Source organism: Cyrtonyx montezumae, unplaced genomic scaffold, assembly GCF_038088225.1.
Source record: "Cyrtonyx montezumae isolate F1298 unplaced genomic scaffold, pur_monq_1.0 scaffold_49, whole genome shotgun sequence".
Lineage (NCBI taxonomy): Eukaryota > Metazoa > Chordata > Aves > Galliformes > Odontophoridae > Cyrtonyx > Cyrtonyx montezumae.
Genome location: NW_027072055.1, coordinates 116,433 through 134,166, shown reverse-complemented (window position 1 = coordinate 134,166; position 17,734 = coordinate 116,433). Strand labels below are relative to the sequence as shown.

At 47.4% G+C, this 17,734-nt stretch overlaps 1 protein-coding gene and 1 pseudogene across 1 annotated transcript; one reads left to right on the top strand and one right to left on the bottom strand.

Moving 5' to 3' along the window:
- The first annotated feature begins 1,398 nt into the window (after nt 1-1,398).
- Nucleotides 1,399-5,355, top strand: LOC136055871 (PHD finger protein 7-like; annotated as a pseudogene).
- A 5,211-nt stretch (nt 5,356-10,566) lies between these two features.
- On the bottom strand, nt 10,567-11,505 carry LOC136055862 (olfactory receptor 14C36-like). Its single transcript, XM_065747737.1, has one exon. The coding sequence runs from the start codon at nt 11,503-11,505 to the stop codon at nt 10,567-10,569; it is 939 nt and encodes a 312-aa protein (XP_065603809.1).
- Nucleotides 11,506-17,734: the final 6,229 nt, after the last annotated feature.

Below are 17,734 nucleotides of genomic sequence, written 5' to 3'. Positions count from 1 at the left end.
TTATGCACTTTCACCTTTAAAATGCTTATCTATTTCTATTGATACATTTTTTTTGCTGTTCATTTATATGTGTGAGTGTGTAATAAATATTATTGGTTATTATTCCTAAACATGCGTTTGGATTCTGTCTGCTTCTACTGAGGCATCACGCTGCTCTCTATCTCCTGGAGCCCATACGAATTCTGGGTCAGTGCTGACTCTCACACAGCCTCTGTTCTTATCTCTGTATCTATAGAGAAATGAGATGCCAGCAGGCACTGTGGAGGTGATACAGGCTGGATTAGCATAAGGGATGTTCGTATTAGGCTAGGGACCAATAGATTAGTTCATCAAAAGGAATCCAATTGTGCTCATCCTGAAACTTTTTCTTGGGTTGCATATAAATTGTTTTGACTTATAGTGCACCAAATTAGAAAGTTGCTCGTTACGTTATAACAAGCAATGGGAATTTGCCATACTGGGGAGAAAAGAGCTCACAGGTGATCCTGAGGGCATTGTGTTGAGGAGGAAAATGAAATCAAAGGGAGGAAGTAGGTGCTGTAGGAAGGAGGATGTGAGGAGTCAGGGGCTGTGCTGGGGGCACACCTCCGTAGCCCTGCATGCATGCTGCCCCATGCGGTGCCTGCACAGAGCTCCCAGGGGCTGCCTGAGGGGTGGTGGAGCCGGGCTGTCCTGCAGAGGGGAATAGACACGGAGACACTGTGCTGAAGGGCTGGGGCCCCAAAATCACCCCGGAACTCAGCAACCCCGGATGTGCTGTGCTCACCTTGCCTGGCTCTGCTGCTCTCTCACTGCCCCTCCTCAACAGGACATGGGGGGAAGTAAATTAAACAGCTCTCAGGTGGAAACAAAAAGCACCTTATTTTTTCCTTGCTTAGAGCCTAATGATAACAAATGTTGTGTATTAATGGCTGAAATGGAAGTGATTTGCTATGTTTGTATTTCAGTTTTGTTGTCTCACATCCTGACCTTTTCTTTAACATGGAACAATAATAACTTCCTAAATTAGCCCTGTGTACAAGTTAGTTATTGCTGTTCTTGCATGAGCCAGCAGTGCACGCTTGCAGCCTGAGAGGCCAAGTGTACCCAATTATGCTCATCCTGAAACTTTTTCTTGGGTTGCTCTGGTTTCGCTTAGGATGGCCCTGAATACTCCCCTTTACATCTGGCCCCCAGCTGATGCTCAGAAAGGAGGTGGCTATCTCTGAGGTTGTCTATCGCAGCTTCCAGACACTTTTGTGTAGGGTATTTTTGAGAAGAAGTGTAAGCAGTCCTTGCCATAACGTTAGCAATTGTTTGAAAAGTAGCACACACAAACAGAACAGAAACTGTGTAGAACAGCAGAAAGGCATTTACCAGCGAGAAGAAGATGTGTGCTTTGGCCACAGTAGCGACTAGATGAACAACTGGAACAAACATAGCAGGTGCACGATCGTATACTGTGAACCAACCAGATCTTAGCACATACTGCCTTTCTGTGTATATATGCTTTGAGTTATTGCTTAATAAACAAACATTAGCTTGCAAGAAAAAAAAAAAAAGAAAAGAAAAAAAAAGAAATAGCCTCCAGCCCTCACAATAACTGGGATTCCGTGTTTTTACTTATTGTTTTTTCAATTGTTGTATTGTAAATAACTTCTGCATGCCATAGTGAATGATGAAAAACATCTGGATTATCCACTGGATGGTATATTAGTAACAACACTGGTCATGGTATAACAAAAATGGGTGATTTTTCTGTGGTACCAATGTTGCCTTAAGAATTAGAATTATTAGGCATAATTTAGGTTGCTGTGCGCTATTTTTTTCTATTTTTAGTGATAGATTAAATATAAACTGTACAGGATTTATGTTTCCACTGCTGGAATCCATGGAAATAACTTTTTTTAGTGTAGTCTTATCTTTTCATTATGATGTTATTAGCCTATCAATTAGCTTTTTCTTAGTTTGTCAAGGCAAAACCAGGAAAGGAATCCCAGGCAAAACCAGGAAAGGAATCCCAGACAAAGGGATGGCACTGTACTGTAGAATGATTCACTCTCTTTCATCCACTAATCAGAATTTTAAAAATATGACTATGCATAACTTGAGACAAAGGCACACACTATCTTACTTCAATTTACCATATGATTCTAACAGAGAATGCTTGGGTATTGCCCAACAGATGTTTTAGTCCACTGATTCTTTCAATTGGCACCTATGTCAGGGGCCTTTAGAAGAACGATCTTGGGAAGGAACAATTACCTGCCATGAGAGAAAAGGTCTAGGAGGAGAAGCGGTTCACTGATTAAGTGCATGTTTTCTCCTTTGCCACAAGTGGACATGCCCTCTATTGCAATAGCAAGTAAAAAACCTTTGTTGCTCCACCAAGATCTTTGCCTGATAAAAATTGATTGATTCTGAGCTTTTCTTGCGCAAGAAAACATGAGGGAGGTGTGGGGATAGAGGGGAGAGTGGGAATAGAGGGGGGAATGTGGGGATATGGGGCGCAGAGACCCCATTCCCTCCCAAATGGGGGCCTCAGCAGAGCTTTTGGTTTCGCTTTCAATTCTGCATGGTATGGGTGAAAGCCGGGCAGCCATTGGTTCCAATGCGGCCCACAGGTGGAGCACACGCTGGGATTGTCTGTGTTGCAGTGCCTCAAAGCCCCTCTTGATGTGGGCAGAGTCCCAGCTTCAGGGTGGTTTGCAGCAATTGGGAGCAGTTTGGGGAATTTTTCAGGTCACTGGGGGCACTTTAGGGGTAATTCTGGGAGAACTTGGGACAAATCAGGAGCACTTGAGAGGGAGTTTGTAAAATTTTTGAGGCAGTTTGTGGCAGTTAGGGAACCGGGAGCAGCATGCGGTCCTCAGAAGGGCAAAGATAGAACCAGAGTCCATCTGCAGAGCCCCCTCAGCACTGGAATCCCAGTGGGTGGGTGGGCATGTGGGTGCAGCACACTATAGAGACATACTTGGCTAGTGGAGGACATGATTATGTGTGCCTAGGCTAAGGTCTAAGGCCTACAGGCTGTGGTGCGTGTGATACAGACTCTGGTCAGTCACAGTCCTTGACAAATTCAGCAAGAAAAGAGAGATGCATAAGCAGAAAATAAGCTGTATTGGCAGAAGAGCAAAAAGTTACAATTTAGGGTGAGGTAAGAAACTGCTTGCTGCCAACAAATCAGAGAAGAAACTTAGGTGCGTGACTGCCTCGTGCTAACCCCTTACCAATCGATTATGGAGGCGTTACACGTGATTCACACCTGCAAACAATCAGGAGTATGCTTTGTATTCTTTAAGAGTTGTATTTTTTCCTATAAACTGTCACTGTTATCACTCTAATAAAGTGGCAGAGTCCGTTCTTTTTCTGCTGACAGCACACGGCCATCCAGCAGCACCACTAGGGCTGGCTGTTGATGTTCTGTTCAAAGTAGCGAGGAATGCGTCTTGACACCTCCCAGCAGCCTGCCAGAGCCAGAGCCAGAGCCTGGGGCTCCTTTGTGTTCCTCTGCCCTCCTCGCAGCACTTCTCACCTTGCCCACCCCTCCCATCTTCCTGCAGGTCCTTCTGCTGGGAGCACCGCCCGCAGCAGGCAGTGGAGGCAGTGCCAGTGCAGGACACCATGTGCATCATCTGCATGGACCCCGTGGGGGACAGCAGCTCATATGGCACCATGGTGTGCCCATCCTGCAAACACACCTGGTTCCACCGGGCCTGCGTCCAGGTTAGAGCCCTTCCCTTGCCCCGTGGGAACGGTGGGAGCTTAGCAGCATCAGGTCCTGCTCACGCTGATGCTACTTGTGTTTCTGCTGCAGGAACAGGCCATGTGCGCTGGAATTTATTGCTTCCGGTGTCCCCTCTGCAGAGACAGGGACAAGTTTATCCCAAAAATGCTCATCCTGGGGATCTGAAACCCAGTCAGGTTGGTGTCTTTCAGCTAGTTCCCAAGATGTGAGGATACATGAGATGTTCCTGCCCAGGGACTGACAACCCCGGCAGGCCTGGCCCTTTGCTGCCATTAAACCAGGCCTCAGCATCATTGGGAAGCTGGAGCTGGGGATTGGGTGGAGGAGGAAGGATGCCATGGATTAGTTTTATTTCTGGCGTAGTGGGTGCTCATGATGTTCCCTCCCTTCTCTGACAGGAGGCCAACATGGGAGGACAATGATGCATATGCATCACTACCAGAGAGGCACGAGCGCTGCAATGCCAGCGAGTGCTGTTACCCACATGGCAGGGAGCAGGGAGAGGGAGCAGGGTGAGTTACCTCAGCAGCCCTCTGGGGCTCTGCATGGGATCACAGCCTCAGCGCAGGGTTGGGGAGCATGGACTGAACAGCAGAGCTGTGCCAGGCACTCTCTGGCTCAGGTCAATTAGTCCTCATGTCCACAACCCATTTGTTTCCCCAGGCTCTGGGAGCTGCTGCTCTGCACTCCTGCGCTGCACAGGGCACCCATCGGTGCTGATCCAACTTGAGTGAGAGCACCTCCACCTGGGAGTACAATGCCTGCGCTGGAGAGGGCACCAGTAAGAGGCAAACAGCTGTGTGCTGCATGCTCAGGGCGGCCTTGCTTATGTCCCTTTACCCTGGAGAGGTGGGAGTCAGTCCCACCCCCAGGCAGGAGTTCAATCCTGCTCACCTTCCTGCCTCTCTTACAGACTCCAGCACCACCAGCCAGCATGGACTGGGGCCATCCCAAGGCTCCCCAGCTCTGGAGAGCAGTACTTCCAGCACCACCAGCCAGGCACCATCAGAGCCAGATCGTGGGTCCCGTGTGCCTGAGAGCAGCAGCCTGTCCAGACGGTATGGGACAGACCATGGGAGAATCTCCCCACGTTTATCTCGAGTTGAAAATAGCTTTAATGAGCTCCGAGAGCACCATGGGAGCTGCCGTAATGCTGCCCCAGACTTGGCCAGACAGGGAAAGTCAGAGTCCTTGAGGCCCTCCCTAGCATGTGGCTACAACCTCCAGCCCAGGGAGGGCGTGCTCAGACACAAAGTCGCTCTCCACTGCAGTGCCAGGTCCCAGGTTCCACAAGCCAGCCCCAAACACGCCGTGGGAGCAGGCACCCACCAACCCCAAGTGCTGAGAGCTGTACCCACAGCTTCAGCCAACGGGCAGCACTGGGGTCCTCGAGGGGTTCCACAGCAGCTGATGGAAGCCAGTGCACACAGCCAGGGAGGGCCCGGACTCGAAGCTGCTCCCCTCACCAACGTTGTGATGCAGTGTCCCAGAGTCAGCCTTGTTTACTCTGCAGGAGTCGGTTCAGGAGGACAGAGCCAGCCCAGGAGCCAAGCCACTCCCGGGTACCACGTTGGGCCCTGAACATCAACAGCCAGTCCCAACAATGCCATGGGAGCAGCAGTTTTTGACATCTTGGGGCTGCTGCCAGATGCAGATGGGCCAGGACCTGGTTGGACTGTTGAACCTGATGACCTTTTTGGTCTTTTCTAATCTTAATGACTCTGCAAATCTAAATGCACTTGAGAGGAGGTCTGAGGAGCAGATAAAAGGCTGCGGGGCTCAGGCCAAGCTGAGGAGGTGCATGGACGGCAGGAGGAAAGGGATTTTCACATCTAGAACGGAAAGAAGAAGCAGAGGAAGAAGAGGAAGATCCAGGCGAGGGGCCCTCCTCAAACCCACTACCACCGAGAAAGGCAACTAAGAAAAGTGAGAGACATGGAGAGGACAGTGATATGAGGAAGTCACTGCTACCGCTATTGATGCCTGAAGATGATTGAAATCCAAAGCTCAAGAAAGGCGTTTGTACAGCGCTCAGATGAAACTATTGTCACCTGGCTGCTTCAGTGTTGGGACAGTGGTGCCAGCAGCATTTTAAGAATTAAATTTAGTGAAGATGTGAAGTTTTATCTTTACAGCTATTCTGGACTTATCTTTCCATGCTGAAGCATGCGGTCATATACAGAACAAAGTTATGGGGATACAGAAAGGAGAACAAAGTAGGTAGGGAGAAAGTAAATGATTTGCTAAATTTTACAGCAGGCAAGAAACAAAAAAATTCTGGAGATAGATCTGAAATTTGTGAAGCTGTAACCATGTTAAAGAACCCTTCTGGTTCTTTACTGAAATTGAAGGTACTTCTTGGGCTGTTTGCATACCCATTAACTTCTTTTTGTTCAATGCATCTTCCATCTTGTAAAGGTTTGTCTGATGTTAAAAGCTTCCGAAGGCATTCACTGCTATTAAGGCAAGCCCCCATCCTTAGATCCGTAGTAGTGTTAAGTTAAAGGTGTTTGGCTGAGGTGGCTTGGAACCTTCAGCTGTTCCTGCAATTGTAGCACCTTTTGTCTTTGCCAGGATGTAATGCGTGGACAAAAGCCTCCACTAGGACAGTCATTGAGAACTCTGTGGATGCCACCCTACTGCAAGCCTCTATCATATTGACCAGGTTAGCTTGTCTCGGTAATGACATCAAAATCCTATGGCAGTCCATATTTGCATTCTCTATGTCCAGTTTCATGATAATGGCACTTTTTGCATCCTCATCTGCCACCTGTTTATTAAGGGCACCAAGTAACCTACTGATAAATTGCATGTCAGATTCTTGTGGTCCCCGCCTAACTTGTGTGAATGATGTCTCCCTTTGTCCATCCTCAGAGAGGGTTAACAGCGCCTTCAAGGCAAATTGCACTGAAGTGCACGGAGCATCTTCTGGTAGTTGTGCTTGAAGTTGTGGATTATTAAAGGGAGTGGCTCCTGTCAATTGGGCTGTACCTATCCCAAATAGGGGATCTGGCTGAGGTCGCTCCAAATTCCTAAGTGCTTCATCTTCACACAAGTGCTGCCAATGATCTTTTCATAGCTACCTTTGTGCAGGTTTCAACAACAGACTGGCTAATTGGCCACAATCATATGGCATTAATAGCTGGGTAGCGAAGATATTGTCCAGCAATGCCTGAGTAAATGGCGCTCCCAGACCGCATGTAAGAACCGCCTTGCAGATTGTTTTTTATTAAATCCCAATGAAACTGTCTCAATTCTTGGGGTCCAGTCTCCCATACCAAGACTGTAAATGTTTGTGGGACAGGAATCTCCTCTTTTGCTGCCTGCTGAAATACCTTTTTAACTCTTAAAGAATACAAAGCGTACTCCAGATTGTTTGCAGGTGTGAATCACGTGTAACGCCTCCATAATCGATTGGTAAGGGGTTAGCACGAGGCAGTCACGCACCTAAGTTTCTTCTCTGATTTGTTGGCAGCAAGCAGTTTCTTACCTCACCCTAAATTGTAACTTTTTGCTCTTCTGCTAGTACAGCTCTTTTTCTGCTTATGCATCTCTCTTTTCTTGCTGAATTTGTCAAGGACTGTGACTGACCAGAGTCTGTATCACATGCACCACAGCCTGTAGGCCTTAGACCTTAGTCTGGGCTCACATAATCATGTCCTCCACTGGCCAAGTATGTCTCTATAGTGTGCTGCACCCACATGCCCACCCACCCACTGGGATTCCAGTGCTGAGGGGGCTCTGCAGATGGACTCTGGTTCTATCTTTGCCCTTCTGAGGACCGCATGCTGCTCCCGGTTCCCTAACTGCCACAAACTGCCTCCAAAATTTTACAAACTCCCTCTCAAGTGCTCCTGATTTGTCCCAGGTTCTCCCAGAATTACCCCTAAAGTGCCCCCAGTGACCTGAAAAATTCCCCAAACTGCTCCCAATTGCTGCAAACCACCCTGAAGCTGGGACTCTGCCCACATCAAGAGGGGCTTTGAGGCACTGCAACACAGACAATCCCAGCGTGTGCTCCACCTGTGGGCAGCACTGGAACCAATGGCCACCCGGCTTTCACCCATACCATGCAGAATTGAAAGCGAAACCAAAAGCTCTGCTGAGGCCCCCATTTGGGAGAGAATGGGGTCTCTGCGCCCCATATCCCCACATTCCCCACTCTATCCCCACTCTCCCCTCTATCCCCACACCTCCCTCATGTTTTCTTGCGCAAGAAAAGCTCAGAATCAATCAATTTTTATCAGGCAAAGATCTTGGTGGAGCAACAAAGGTTTTTTACTTGCTATTGCAATAGAGGGCATGTCCACTTGTGGCAAAGGAGAAAACATGCACTTAATCTGTGAACCGCTTCTCCTCCTAGACCTTTTCTCTCATGGCAGGTAATTGTTCCTTCCCAAGATCGTTCTTCTAAAGGCCCCTGACATAGGTGCCAATTGAAAGAATCAGTGGACTAAAACATCTGTTGGGCAATACCCAAGCATTCTCTGTTAGAATCATATGGTAAATTGAAGTAAGATAGTGTGTGCCTTTGTCTCAAGTTATGCATAGTCATATTTTTAAAATTCTGATTAGTGGATGAAAGAGAGTGAATCATTCTACAGTACAGTGTCATCCCTTTGTCTGGGATTCCTTTCCTGGTTTTGCCTGGGATTCCTTTCCTGGTTTTGCCTTGACAAACTAAGGAAAAGCTAATTGATAGGCTAATAACATCATAATGAAAAGATAAGACTACACTAAAAAAAGTTATTTCCATGGATTCCAGCAGTGGAAACATAAATCCTGTACAGTTTATATTTAATCTATCACTAAAAATAGAAAAAAATAGCGCACAGCAACCTAAATTATGCCTAATAATTCTAATTCTTAAGGCAACATTGGTACCACAGAAAAATCACCCATTTTTGTTATACCATGACCAGTGTTGTTACTAATATACCATCCAGTGGATAATCCAGATGTTTTTCATCATTCACTATGGCATGCAGAAGTTATTTACAATACAACAATTGAAAAAACAATAAGTAAAAACACGGAATCCCAGTTATTGTGAGGGCTGGAGGCTATTTCTTTTTTTTTCTTTTCTTTTTTTTTTTTTTCTTGCAAGCTAATGTTTGTTTATTAAGCAATAACTCAAAGCATATATACACAGAAAGGCAGTATGTGCTAAGATCTGGTTGGTTCACAGTATACGATCGTGCACCTGCTATGTTTGTTCCAGTTGTTCATCTAGTTGCTACTGTGGCCAAAGCACACATCTTCTTCTCGCTGGTAAATGCCTTTCTGCTGTTCTACACAGTTTCTGTTCTGTTTGTGTGTGCTACTTTTCAAACAATTGCTAACGTTATGGCAAGGATTGCTTACACTTCTTTTCAAAGATCCCCTACACAAAAGTGTCACAAATCCATCTCTCATATCTCTTCATAGAGATAAGGAAGTGATGTGGGACCATGCCAGAGGCCTTTCAGAAGTCCAGGTAAATCTCAGAACTAAGGTTGTGTTACAGTAAAACACATCTTTTTATAGCACATACAATTAAATTGTTCATTAAATTGTTTCTTTGCCTTGCAGTACCTGCAGCTAGCACCTTGGTAGATAAGAGTGTTTCTGTAACTAAGCAACCTTCACTTAGGAATCCAGAGCACTGTGACTGACAGTGTCTGCAGTTCAGCAGATGTCCAAAGCATTGAGAGGTGAATCGTTCCCAGCTCTCCAGTGACACAACAGTGTGGGTCGGACAGTAAGAACAGCAATAACTAACTTGTACACAGGGCTAATTTAGGAAGTTATTATTGTTCCATGTTAAAGAAAAGGTCAGGATGTGAGACAACAAAACTGAAATACAAACATAGCAAATCACTTCCATTTCAGCCATTAATACACAACATTTGTTATCATTAGGCTCTAAGCAAGGAAAAAATAAGGTGCTTTTTGTCTCCACCTGAGAGCTGTTTAATTTATTTCCCCCCCCGTCCTGTTGAGGAGGGGCAGTGAGAGAGCAGCAGAGCCAGGCAAGGTGAGCACAGCACATCCGGAGTTGCTGAGTTCCGGGGTGGTTTTGGGGCCCCAGCCCTTCAGCACAGTGTCTCCGTGTCTATTCCCCTCTGCAGGACAGCCCGGCTCCACCACCCCTCAGGCAGCCCCTGGGAGCTCTGTGCAGGCACCGCATGGGGCAGCATGCATGCAGGGCTACGGAGGTGTGCCCCCAGCACAGCCCCTGACTCCTCACATCCTCCTTCCTACAGCACCTACTTCCTCCCTTTGATTTCATTTTCCTCCTCAACACAGTGCCCTCAGGATCACCTGTTAGCTCTTTTCTCCCCAGTATGGCAAATTCCCATTGCTTGTTATAACGTAACGAGCAACTTTCTAATTTGGTGCACTATAAGTCAAAACAATTTATATGCAACCCAAGAAAAAGTTTCAGGATGAGCACAATTGGATTCCTTTTGATGAACTAATCTATTGGTCCTTAGGCTAAAACGAACATCCCTTATGCTAATCCAGCCTGTATCACCTCCACAGTGCCTGCTGGCATCTCATTTTTCTATAGATACAGAGATAAGAAGAGAGGCTGCGTGAGAGTCAGCACTGGCCCAGAATTCGTATGGGCTCCAGGAGATAGAGAGCAGCATGATGCCTCAGTAGAAGCAGACAGAATCAAAACGCATGTTTAGGAATAATAACCAATAATATTTATTACACACTCACACATATAAATGAACAGCAAAAAAAATGTATCAATTAATAGAAATAGATAATCATTTTAAAGGTGAAAATGCATAATATGAGCCTGCTACAGGAACAACAGTGAGTCAGTTGTAGAGAAAGATGAGAAGTTAATCCCTCCTGAAATGTGTCCTTGCCATCATTTTCCTCACTGCATCCTTGAGTTCCTGGTTCCTCATGCTGTAGATGAGGGGGTTCAGTGTTGGAGGCACTACTGAGTACAAAAATGACACCACCAGGTTCAGGGATGGGGAGAACAGGGAAGGGGGATTCAGGTAGGCAAAGAAGACCGTGCCCACAAACAGGGAAACCACGGCCAGGTGAGGGAGGCACATGGAGAAGGCTTTTTGCCGGCATTGATCAGAGGGCATCCTCAGCACGACCCTGAAAATGTGCACGTAGGACAGCACAATGAATACAAAGCACCCAAATACAGCAAGAACACTTACCACAATAAATCCAGTTTCCCTAAGGTAGTCTGATTGCGAGCATGAGAGCTTGAGGATTTGTGGAATTTCACAAAAAATCTGGTCCACGGCATTGCCCTGGCACAGTGGTATAGAAAATGTATTGGCAGTGTGCAGCAGAGCATAGAGAACACCAGTGCCCCAGGCAGCTGCAGCCATGGTGGCACAAGCTCTGCTGCTCAGGAGGGTCTCGTAGTGCAGAGGCTTGCAGATGGCAACAAAACGGTCATAGGCCATGACTGTGAGAAGGGAATACTCTGCTGAAAATAAAAACAAAAAGAAAAAGACCTGTGCAGCACATCCTGCGTAGGAGATGGCCCTGGTGTCCCAGAGGGCATTGGCCATGGCTTTGGGGAGGGTGGTGGAGATGCAGCCCAGGTCCAGGAGGGCGAGGTTGAGGAGGAAGAAGTACATGGGTGTGTGCAGGCGCTGGTCGCAGGCTACGGCTGTGCTGATGAGGCCGTTGCCCAGGAGGGCAGCCAGGTAGATGCCCAGGAAGAGCCAGAAGTGCAGGAGCTGCAGCTGCCGCGTGTCTGCCAACGCCAGCAGGATAAACTCGCTGATGGAGCTGCTGTTGGGCATCTGCTCTGCTATTCCTGGGCGTGGAGTTGCTGTTAGGAGTGCAGAAGATAATGACAAATCAAGACCATCCTCAGAGAAAATCAGTTCCCACATCCCATATCTTTACCCTGTCTACACTCAGACCTCTCATTCCAAACTCTGTGCAATTAGTTTTGCTTTACTGTCTTCACTTACTTGACATACGGTGTTAAAGGCTGTGACTAATGCTGCTCCAGTGAGCTCACAGCCTGCTCACATCCCACATATCCTGAAAGTTCCCTCTCCTTTCTCTCTTCTCCCCGTCACCTGCCGATCATGTCCCCAGCATTAATACGTGGTGCACAGGAACTGCTCCTGGGCACAGCTGTTTCTCTGCAGCTCTGCCTGCTTGTATGAGCACTTTGTGTCCCAGGGGACCAGCCCAACTCAGCGGGAGAGGATGTGATTTTCTTCTCCCCATCTCCCTGGAGATGTCCGTGACTCTCCATGGCCAACAGCTTCTGAAAGGCTGCTGGATGATCGCAGACTCACACATAATGGAGACGTAGAATGGCTTAGGTTGGAAGGGATATTAAAGTCACTCACTCCCAGCCCCCTGCCATGGGCAGCGTTGCCAACCCCCAGATCATGTTGTCCAACAACCCATCCAACATGGCCTTGAATGCCTCCATGGATGGGGCATCCACCACCTCCTTGGGCAGTCTGTTCCAGAGCTTCACCACCATCCATGTGCAAAAATTTCAGGAGAGTCACTTGCTCACTTACAGACAATTGCTGATGAACAAGGTGCCTGGGGTGCACCTAGATGTGGGCAACACTGCCTGCAAGCTGTGGTAGACAACTTCAGAGATAGCCACCTCCTTTCTGAGCATTAGCTGGGAGCCAAATGTGAATGGGAGTATTCTTGGTCATCCTAAATGACACCAGAGCTCTGATTTTAGGACACCTAAAGAGTCCTATATATATATATATAGGACTATATATATATACCTATATCCTATATACTGAGAGTATCATTTTTCACCTGTCCCCTCGGAGCATGCCGAGTTATACCGCTGACCGAATGGATGAGCTCAGCGTAAGAGCCAGGTCATTGTCTCTGCTCCATCTGTGCCATATTCTGGAGTTCAAGGCATTACAAAGCTAGGACACACCTACGCTCCTTCAATGATGACACCTGAGTTTGTTCTGGGCTCTCTTATGAACTTATGAACTTACGAACTCTTATGTACTTATGAACTTATGAACTCTTTTGAATGGTAGTTCCCTGGGGTCTCCAGCACACCCACAGCCAGCTGGCAAAATGCAGCACAGCACCTTCAGGAAAGCCATGCCCTAGGAGTGTTGGTGCTGGCTGGACAGCTCCAAGCCCCACAATGGCTCTATTGCCCGCGTTCCACCTTCTGAGCACCACTACCATTGTGTAGACACAGGATCCAGCCAGGATACATCCAGTGATGCTTTGGGAATGGAAAGCTTTCTAAAGTGTCTTTACACTAAGGAGAACACCAAAACTATGAACTCCTTGAGCTAGAAATCTTTTTGCATTTGCAGACCTAGGATCTTCTTGGATCACAGAAACATGGCAGGATGGTTCCCACCTGTGAAGCGATGAAAAACAAGGGATAAGGCCTCTTCACAGGGGGTGGTCAAGGAAGGCTACTGCTCTGTCTGTGAAAGCACACTGAGCTCTGCCTGGAGAGGGCAGAGGATCCCACTGTGAACTGATGGAAATGGCTTAAAGAGGAGACCAGCAGTGCCTGTTACTGGTTTCCAGGTCAGGAAGAATAAGAGGAAGGGGACCTAAAAAGACAAACAGGAGCCTCACATTTTGAGGCCCTTGTCACAGTCAGGGGCTTTACTCACTCCAACATCTTCTGGAGAGGCAGCACAGCAGGGCATAAGCCATCCAGAAGATCCCTGGAGAGCACGGCTGACAGCTTCATGACCAAGCCAAAGAAGAACTAAAGAGAAGAGGTGCTCTGCTGGATCTCATACTCACCAGCAAGGAGGGTTTGTGAGGAATGTGAAGGTCAAAGGCGTCCTGGGCTGCAGTGGCCATGGCATGGTGGAGCTCAGGTGTCTGTAGAGAGGGCAAAAGAGAAGCTCACAACTTTGGGCTTCAGCAGAACACAGCTTGGCTTCTTCAAATGTCTGTGGGGTACGGGAAGGCAAGGTAAGTCTCTGAGGGGAATAGGGTCAAAAAAGGTCTTATCTACATAAGGACCAGAACTTCCAAGTAGAAAAAGTCCATTCCAAGGAAGAGAAAGCCAAGCAGCAATGTCAGAAGTCTTGCAGGAATGGGAAAGATTGCCCTGATCAAACCCAAACAGAGCAGTGCAGAGATTTTTCCCAGTGTTCCTGCTGAGATGAGTTTAGCAAAGCTAGAGTTCCACTGCAATTGAACGTGTCCAGGCATATCAAAGGGAGGTAGAGCTTAAAGAAATGTGTAGGCAGGAAAAGGAAGGCTAGGGAGACTGTGGGCCCACAGTAGAATGGGGCAAGGAACCTGGTGAGACAGGACATGGAAAAATCACTGATACTCATTTCCTTCCTGATCTCACTGTTTATCAGTTGGATTGGGCCTCTTGGTATCCTATGTGCCAGAGACAGTTGGGAAATGCTGATGCAAGAAGAGGTGAACTCCGAGCACCTAAGGAAAGAGGATCCAGAGTTGGAAGAGACTGACAGAAATCACAGAATCCTTGAGTGGCTTGGGTTGGAAGGAGAGAAAGCAATACCCAGAGTAGTGCCTTCCCATTTCAGATGCTGGAGACAAGAAAGATGTCAGCAAGCTGAACGGGGCTTGGGAAGGCTCAAACAAGAGGTCTGGGTTTGAACGCTTCACGTGTGAGGAGAGGCTGAGGGACCTGGGCCTGTCCAGCCTGGAGAAGGGAAGGCTGAAGAGGATCTCACTGCAGCCTGCCAGAACCTGGAGGACGTGATGGAGAGCACAAAGCCAGGCCCTTCCCCATGGTGCGTGTTGAGAAATAAAAGAGAGGTTTGGCCTGTGCTTCAGAAAAGCACCTTTTTCACCACCAGCTGATGCAAGAATTGGTGCATGTCATCCAATGAGGCTCTGCAGTCTCTGCCCATGGAGGCTTGGAAAATCCATCAGGTGCAAATTCTGAACAACTTGGTGTGTCCCTCTTTCTGACAGGTTGGGCTGCAGACATCCCCCAGGTTCTCTTCCAGCCTGGCTTATCTTGTGATCCTATGGCCGACAGCTGATGGGAAGAGAGCAGATGTTTACAGGGCATGAAGCGTCCTGTGCTGTATGTAACCATCTAAAACAAGATCTGAGGAAATGAAAAGAGATCGGTACACAGTGTGACTCAGTCAGTGCAAACCCTGAGGGCTGCCATGGGCAGTTCTAGGCAGGATGTTTTGGGGGCACCAGCCTCTGTGCAAGGCACAAATGGACCTTCTTTCCTTTTTGAAGCTGTAAGTCTGAAAGATGCTAATGTCAGTAATACTGCAAAAAGAATAAAAAAATAAATGACCACATGTCAGGGCATGTTTTCAGCAAGTCATCTGGACACATGCTCTTCCCACTGCTCTCCAGATTTTCCCCATCTCTTGCTCGGTCTTCACTCAGATACCTCCCAATTCCCTGGCTGCTTCGTGACCATCAGGGAGTTTGGAACTTGCTCCATCCATCTATCCAAAGTCAAATGAACTCTTCTGACAACTCCTTAACTATATTTATATCTATCCCTTCCTATCTCTGTCTAACTCATTTCTTATACAAATGTTCCCTGTGAAAGACAAACTTTATGAGATGCAGCTTGGACATGGCATGCAGTTGAAGACTGTTTTACTGTTCATTCAATTGCATCGTGTTCCTTTCTGTTTGTTCACAAAAAAAAAAAAAGAAAAAAATCTTTCTTTGTCCATGTGCAGCTGGTTCTCTGAGGAAAGCAAGTTGAAGTCCGTGCAAAGGAGGTTTAACACTGAGAGGGTGACTTCTGAGGAAAAGTCATGCATTCCCCATGGGGCCAATGTGAGTAGAAATGGGGTGGCAAAGTTGAGGAGGATGTTTGTCTGCACAGTGTCAGAACAAACTCATTCGGGGACATCCTGGATCAACATCCATTGCTGAGTGCCGCTCCAAATTCTTTTTGAAGCCAGACTGTAATTAAATAAACAATTTGGCCTATTAGATGTTCATGAGCCTCTTCATCTTTAGACTGTCTCCAGACACTTCTCCAACTTGCTGTACAAGTTCTGAACACTTGAAGAAGATGACAGGAAGGCACAGGGCACACGAGGGCTCTTTAGACGGTAATGGGCCCCAGGGGAAATTAGCTGCTGAGTCCATCAACATCCAGTGCAGAGAGAAGTTAGCAGAAAGAGCTCAAGAAGTTAAAGTCAGAAGTAGCAGTGACTTTGGAGTAATAATAGGCCCCATGGAGGGCCATTATCAACACAGCCTCCCCAGGGACTTGTTGGAGCAGATCACTGGAAGCCATGGTTACAGGCTGACAAAGGGACTGTGATGGTGGCTGTGATGCCCTTTGTTATCTCACGAAGCAGAAAGGCCGAGCCCTGATCCCCAGAGAATTGAAAGGGAGATCCTGTCCCTCATGTTGGCTCAGGGACCTTCCTGTGGCATAGGGATGGAGGTTTGTGTGATATCAAGTGAAAGACAAGGGGACAGCAGCTCTCTGCGTGGGGTGCAAGATGTTGTGAGGCCCAAGTCCCACATGGGCAATGTGTCTCATCACACGATTTGGATGTGAGAGGGGCCCAGTCTGAAAAAGTAGTAGTCAAGCACAATGAACCTTTGAACTTCAGATCTCTCAGGCCCAAGGTGGAGGCACCACAGCCTCACTGGGAGAGTTTGGCTCTGGGGATGCCATGTTTGATGCTAACTCATGTGCAGAGCTCCTTTCCTGCAGATCAGCCCCCAGTCTGTATTGATGTGTCATCACTCCTTGTCTCTCCTTCACAGCACTGTGACTCTGGCATCTCTGTGCTGTAACTCCAACATCAACACACTCCTGCCTGCTGTGACAGCCCAGTGACTCTGGCATCACTGTAATACAGACCACTGCAACAACTCAGTTATTCTGACATCACTGATGTCCACACCACCAAGTCTCTTGTCTCATGGCTCTTGTCACTGAGCTCCTGTGCACTGAGACAGCACAGTGACTCCAACATCACTGTGCTCATATCCACTATCACAGAATCCTAGAATATCCTGCAATAGAAAGGACCCACAAGGATCATTGAGTCCAAGTTCTGGCTCCGTGTGACCATCCAAAATAACAGACCATATGACTGAGGGTGTTGTCTTGCTTCTTGAACTCCAGCAATTTTGGTGCTGTAACCACTTCCCTAGGAGGCCTCTTCCAATGCCCTCCTTTGGACACTCTCCAATAGTTCTATGTCCTTTATGTTTTGCATTGCCCAGAAGTGCAACCAATGCTCCAAGTGAGGCCACAGCAATGCAGAGCAGAGCAGGGCAACTGCTTCCCTTACCTGTCTAGCACTGCTGTCCTCATTGCTCCTCAAAGGAAGGTTGGCCTTCCTGGCTGAGTGGGCACACTGCTGACTCACGTTCAATTTGCTGTTGATCAAGACTCCCAAATCCCTGTCAGTAGAACCACTCTCCAGTGTCCCATTCCCTACTCCGTGAGTACAGCCAGGGTTGCCCCTACGCAGCTGCAGAATCAGGCACTTGTTCTTGTTTCACTTCAAGTGGTTGGTGATTGGCCAGTTCTCTAAGTCATCCACATCTCTCTGCAAGGCCTATGCACCTTCAGTGGAGTCAACAGCTCCACCCGATCCAAAATCATCAGCAAATTTCCTGAAAAACTCTTCTAGTTCTTCATGTAAGCCGGTGATGAAAACATCAAAGTGAAGTGGCTCTAAAACACAGCCCTGCGAATCCCTGTTAGTGACCACTTGCCAAGCTGATGGAACCCCATTTACAATAACCCACTGGGTTATTTTACTGACCCTTCAGCCGAATGCTCACGTATCACAGTGCATTTCTCTCTCTCCATATGCCAGACCATTTTTCCAAAAGGATAATGTGAGAAACAAATGCTCTACTGAAATCCTAACATATAACATCAACTGGCTTCCCTTGATCAACTACATGGGTGACCGTGTCACCAAAGGACATGAAGTTAAACAGGATCTTCCCCTCATGAACCAGAGTTGGCTGTGACCAAAAACAACTGTTTTTCAATAACTCCCTACATCACTTTAACCATAATTTTACCTGGCACTGAAGTGA